The sequence below is a fragment of the Chrysoperla carnea genome, chromosome 5, assembly GCF_905475395.1.
Source record: "Chrysoperla carnea chromosome 5, inChrCarn1.1, whole genome shotgun sequence".
NCBI lineage: Eukaryota > Metazoa > Arthropoda > Insecta > Neuroptera > Chrysopidae > Chrysoperla > Chrysoperla carnea.
In genome coordinates, this window is record NC_058341.1 from 56563950 (window position 1) to 56570111 (window position 6162).

At 28.7% G+C, this 6162-nt stretch overlaps 2 protein-coding genes across 2 annotated transcripts; both read left to right on the forward strand.

Annotated features, from left to right (window-relative positions):
* The first annotated feature begins 296 nt into the window (after positions 1-296).
* Positions 297-1133, forward strand: LOC123300494 (ER membrane protein complex subunit 7). Its single transcript, XM_044883077.1, has one exon. It carries the CDS (start codon positions 345-347, stop codon positions 1023-1025), a length of 681 nt encoding a protein of 226 aa, XP_044739012.1. The 5' UTR covers positions 297-344; the 3' UTR covers positions 1026-1133.
* A 744-nt stretch (positions 1134-1877) lies between these two features.
* LOC123300706 (bifunctional methylenetetrahydrofolate dehydrogenase/cyclohydrolase, mitochondrial) lies at positions 1878-3165 on the forward strand. Its single transcript, XM_044883327.1, has 4 exons — positions 1878-2067; positions 2120-2578; positions 2637-2965; positions 3023-3165. The coding sequence occupies exons 1-4, from the start codon at positions 2000-2002 to the stop codon at positions 3124-3126; spliced, it is 960 nt and encodes a 319-aa protein (XP_044739262.1). The 5' UTR covers positions 1878-1999; the 3' UTR covers positions 3127-3165.
* Positions 3166-6162: the final 2997 nt, after the last annotated feature.

A 6162-nucleotide genomic window follows, 5' to 3' on the forward strand; every position in this document is an offset into this window, starting at 1 on the left:
ATTTCAGTTTTTTTTTTCAACTGTAAAATAGCATTAATTTTAAATTCAACATTTTCAATATATATTTTAACATTTGAAATAAAAATGGTCAGAAAAATAGACATATTTAAATAATTATCTTTTTTCATTTAAATGAATTAACTCAACATTTACATTTTCATTTCCAGAGAATTTTAAAAACTTCTTAAATATAGGCAAGCAATTTTACAAGTTTGAGAATAAAAGTAAATGCCGCTTTAATTTGAAATTAGTTCTTACAAAAATTACAGGGAGGGTAACTTGACAAGTGACAATTAAAATTAATCTTTAGTAAAATAAAAACCACTTGTGTCATTTCCAAAAAAATGTTTCATCGTAAATTATTAATATTAGGTTGTATATTTTTCGTAAGTGTACAAGGGCATTCTACGGAAATCAGCTCTGAAGATGAATACGATCAAACACGTTATACAATTGAGGGAAAAGTATTTCCACCTGATATTCCATTAACACCAGCAAATTGGCAAGTTAATACAAAATTAATGGTGAATGGAGGAGAATATTTGGGATTTATTAAAGAAGATGGAACATTTGTGATACATAATGTACCTGGAGGTTCGTATATTTTGGAAGTAGTGAATCCCGATTATGGATACGAACCTGTTCGCGTTGAAATTAATTCCAAGGGTAAATATCGTGCACGAAAAGTTAACTACATTCAAACATCACAAGTTATTCAAGTGCCATATCCTTTGAAAATGAAACCTATGGGTCGTATGCGATATTTCCAAGTTCGTGAACAATGGCGTGTCACCGATTTCTTATTTAATCCAATGGTGTTGATGATGGTTCTACCATTAGTTTTAATTATGATCTTGCCAAAGATGATGAGTGATCCAGAAACAAAGAAAGAAATGGAACAGTTTGGTAGTCTTACTGGTAAATTTGAGATGCCTGAAATGTCGGAAATAATGACCACATGGTTCCCTGGTTCCCAAACTACAAAGCAACAAAAAGCTATAAAAAGTACCAAAAAACGGCAGTAAATATAGTTCAAAATTTCAAGTTGTATCTGTGTTAATTATTTAGGAAAATAATTGTGTTTTTTGTAATTGAGATTTTATTAAATAAATTCTTATTTATTGTTTTAAAAATTGTATTTTTCATTTAATTCTTCGATGCTAAATGTTCAATCATACCTGGATAAAATAAAGCGTAAGGGATTTTTATTCTTGATGTAAAAAATTTTAGCCTAGGTTTAAATCACAGAATATTAATATTGCTTGCTTTCTTAATTTTTGCACTTTTATAAATTAGTCGAATCTCTGCTTAAGAAAAATTTGTATAGAAGGCGCCACTGATCAAAGACGTGCCTTGTAACATGGAGGTTAGAGAGAAGGAGAACGATCGCTACGCGCTAAAGCATTAGCGCGTCCCTGAAAATTTGTAGAATTTATAGTTCCTTTTTCAGCCACCAGCTGCGCTGTCGTTGGTAAGTAGTATCTGCGAAGTTAGCTGTTTATGAGTACAAGTAGATGAAGTTAGTGCCATTCAAATTTATAAAGTAGAATAGATAATTTATAATTTATTCATTAGTAAATAATAATAATAATTTCATTATTTGCTTTTTTTTTTCCTTTGAATTATATTATATACACGTATATTAAACGTTGATAGATCATTTGAAATTAGCGCTAACAGCCCGCTTTTAATGAGACAACTTAGCGATCCCAGCGCCTCACTTATTTTGTCCATATTTTGGGGACAATATTTTCTATAGCGATCGTTCTCCTTCTTTATAACCTCCATGCTCCATGCCTTGTAATGTTTATAAATATCAGCTGAGTAAAACAATTGACAATCAAATGTTCAAAATTTTTGCTGCTTGTGCTCAAAATGCTAATTAGTCATAAATCTTAATAATAAAAATGCTAATGAATATAATTATTGATATTAGTTTTAATTAGAATAACGCGTGTTATATGTCTATAATCAGAAGTCCCCCAAGTAAACAGTATTTATGAATATGATTGCCAATTCGCTTAAAAATTACTTAAAATGTCGACAGATTCAAATAAATTTTCATAGGTATTGTAAAAATTGTTACTTAATTTCATGAAAAATCAGTAAAAATTGATAGATTTTCAGCAGTATTACTCGATGGAAAGCGAATTTCTAAACAAGTTCAAAATGAAATCAAAGCAAAACTTGATTATCGACAGAAAAATGGTTTAAAAGTACCACAATTAACTGTAATTCAAGTTGGAAATAACGCAGCTAGCGAAACATATATTAAGAATAAGTTAGCCGCAGCAAAATACGTAGGAATTGATTCTAAAGTAATTAATTTTAACGAAAACGTTTCCGAAAAAGATTTAATTTCGTGTATTAAAGATTTAAACACGGATGCAAACGTTAATGGAATTCTGGTCCAATTACCTTTACCGAATCATATCGACAAAAAATTAATTTGTAATATAATTAATCCCAATAAGGATGTTGATGGTTTTCATTACCAAAATGCGGGAAAAATGTTTTACGATATAGAAAATTCGATTAAAGCTTGTACACCACTTGCGGTTGTTGAAATTTTAAAAAGGTTTGTTTCATCAATAACTTTTTAAAGCTCTGAAATTAATTCGATACTGTATTTTCAGATCCAACATCCAAACACTGGGGAAAACAGCCGTGGTTTGTGGCCGATCGAAAAATGTAGGGCTACCAATTGCTTTACTACTACAAGCGGATAGTAAAAAAACAAAATGGGGCTTAGACGCCACAGTTAGTATATGTAATCGAAATACATCACGATCCCAGCTAAGTGATTTATGTAAATTAGCCGATATTATAATATCGGCAACGGGTGTTCCAAATTTAATAACAGCGGATATAGTTAAACCTGGAGCTTGTATTATTGATGTTGGAATTACTCGAATACAAAACGAAAATGGCACTTTTAAGCTTGTAGGAGATGTCAATTTCGAAGGTAATACACGAATTTTGATTTTTGGCATTTGAAATTATTTTTATTTCGTATTTTAAGGGGTTTCGAAAGTGGCAGGCCATATTACACCAGTTCCTGGGGGTGTTGGACCCATGACTGTGGCTATGTTGATGCAAAATGTACTTAATACAGTTGAAAGTTGATTTATTTCAGTATTAAAATTTTTTAACGTTTTAAGATAATTTTCTTTTTCTTTTTATCCCGTTTCATTTCAGAAAGGATAATATGATATTTACCTACCTCTATACATGATGGCTACATTTCTGGAAAACCTGGAATTGTAATATCTTGAGTCACATTTAGTAATAAGATTTTCATGCACGTTATTTGTAAAACTCCCCCCCCCCCTCCCACTAAAATTTTCAGAACTGATTTAAACTTAGCCAAACTTTATATAAAAAAAATCAAATCTTTTATCCAAAATTGCCCTGGCGCTCGTATATCCTTAAAGTAATTGAAAGATACTAAATTGGTACGGGAATTTTTGAAATATTCAACTGGAAAAAATGGAAAAGTAAGGGAATTTCCTTCTAGAAAAACAGTAGCCACCATACTATTCCTTTCTTCGAGAGATTCACCGAAAATCTTTAAAAATATATAAAATTTCGAGAGATGTCATAAAAAATACTTGTACAACGTCAAATGAACCCAATTTTTGTAACATTTGGGTCAAATTTACTTTATGCATCAAATTTTTTAATACGGAAAATTTGAAATCAATAAGGAAGTTTAAAAATTGATTCTTGTAACCAAGTTAGGATAGGTGATTTGGAATTATATTTTACTCATAAAACATTTATATTAATATTTTTTTATTATCAGATCAAAAAAGCGTACAAAAGTACAAATATCAAAATTTTAAATTTCTCTTTTCGAAAATTTTTTTCCTAAAAATTATTTGTTTAATTTTTTAGAATCAATACTGATTTTTAAATTTTCATTCTATTCATGAATTTAAATGATCAATTGTTTGAAAATCAGTCTCCAAATTTTGACCTAGTCCAAAAACTCTTAACTTTCAATTTATTTTAAGATTTATTGAATAAACGATTTCTTGAAACCACGATTAAATATTGTGCGTAAATTTTTTTTTAGTACTTTTCTAAAGACCTATTTTTTAATGTAAAAATCATTTAAAATCACGAAGAAAATTAATTATAATGCTAACAACTCATCATTTGATGTACTTTCGTTTATTCAACCAAAAACTTTCTATCGTTGTTAAATTGCCATATTGAAAATCATTATTGAGATGTCACCAAAAGACACCGCTGCGGTATTTTTGTAATACTTTTTCTACAGTTTTTGATATTTTTTTTAAATAGTGGATTATTGGGGCATGTTCTTCCTCGTAGCGATTCAAGTGGAGTTCCTGGCGTAGGTGATAATATATTGATTGAATAAACGAATATTCATTTAATTTTTTCATGATTTAAGAAATTTCTTTTCTAATATAATTCTTACAAAATGAATGTTGCTGCCATCTGTGTTAACAACTAAAGAGTAAATATTGATATAAAATGATATGTATTTCTATGTTCCATAGATGTTCAATATTTTTGCTTCTGTTAATAGCCACTTCTCAGAAGTATTGACATTAACTGGTATTCACAGCCGTGACAAAGACATGATAAGTGGCACAAATATTTTTGAAATGTATTAATGAAATGGTAGCAATATTCTGGTTATAATGTCCACTAAAATTCCGATTCCTTCTAATCACAAAAGGCTGTTATTTAACCTCAAGAGCCGTGGTTTCACTTCCAAACCAGTACTGACTTCTTAAAGAAGCAATTCTTTTTGATGTTTTTACATGCATTGAAATTCTTCCTAATGGTTCGTTTAAGAGCTTCCAAAAAACCTTTTTTCATCAAATTAAGAAGCAAAAATATTGAATGTCTATTGAGCACTTTAGAATGTGATGTGTTTTATTTATTTATTGAGACGAATGGTAACATTTGTTTGAGATAATGAGTTTGTAATAATTATTTGTATGAGCAAACTTCTTTTCTATAATTACACGATAAGCACGAATTTGATTTGGAAAAAGAAATGTAATCGTAACTTGCAAGCTAACAACAAAGAATTAATCAATTATTGTTTTTACTCACTAATTATTAATTTAAAAATAATCACGTCCATTTTTTTTTCTAAATTAACAAATGCAATTTGTAATTTAACGAAAGAAAATAACAAAATTTTTCTAATTATTATTCTAAGAATTCAAGTTGTTCAGAAGGTTTTTAGGGCTTGGTCAAATCGGTTTCTGTTTGGTCTAACCTTTAATCACCTACTCGCAAATTAGTTGTTTGAACGTCACATTTTATGCTCGTGCTATATTTTACCCATGTTCGAACTGTAACTTTGTAATGAAACTAAAATTTAATTCTTTAGTTTGTAAAGTACTTACATACTTTATTTCGGAACTCAAGTGAGTTACTTAAAATTATTTAATGAATCACTTGTGGAGACTCTTGATTTAACCCTTATTATAGTTTCTGAAACAACTTGTATTTAATAAATCTATCAATTTGATAAATACGATTATGCTACTACAAACGTGTGTAAATATTAAATAGACACCCTGTACACTCGAAAAATTCTATTAACAAGGGAATAAAGCAACAAGGCAAGCGTTTGAAGGCATTTGAAATGTTTGAATTTTATTTAATTTTTTTTGAGAAAAAATGAAAAGATACAATGTTTTTTCATTTTGCATCAAAATATCGTCAAAAAGAAGAGGAAAGGAAATGATCACACTGCAGTCACAACATATGAAATGGAATTTTTTAAGTCTCGAAAAAACCAAAATTTTTGTAATTGCACAATTTAGAGACAAAAAAGTATGCCTCTAAGAATTTTGAGCTTTTAAAAATATCATCATCAGTCTTATTTTAGGTACCAAAAATTTTTTTTTTTTTTGAGCATTTTGTTCTTAATTCAATAAAGAAAATTTTCCCTAATCGAAAATATTTTTTCCTGAGTGAAGAGAAAAACAAGAAACAACAATATTTTAAATAAGTTTTACTGTATATACATTATCTTTTTTAGTAACAGTTTCACTGTTTTTGTATATATAATTGACGATTTAGTTTTCAAAAGACAAGCTAAATTTTTTTTCTTCTTAAATAAAAAAGTATCACACAATTTATCAAAACAAAGCTTTCAATAAAAAAAGC

What these genes read in the sequence shown, in the direction of transcription:
- LOC123300494 (XM_044883077.1), top strand. Translation starts at nt 345, where the DNA reads ATGTTTCATCGTAAATTATTAATATTAGGTTGTATATTTTTCGTAAGT.
- LOC123300706 (XM_044883327.1), top strand. Translation starts at nt 2,000, where the DNA reads ATGAATATGATTGCCAATTCGCTTAAAAATTACTTAAAATGTCGACAG. An exon ending in GTTGTTGAAATTTTAAAAAG is followed by an intron (nt 2,579 to 2,636) that starts GTTTGTTTCATC and finishes CTGTATTTTCAG; the next exon opens with ATCCAACATCCAAACACTGG. An exon ending in AGGAGATGTCAATTTCGAAG is followed by an intron (nt 2,966 to 3,022) that starts GTAATACACGAA and finishes TCGTATTTTAAG; the next exon opens with GGGTTTCGAAAGTGGCAGGC.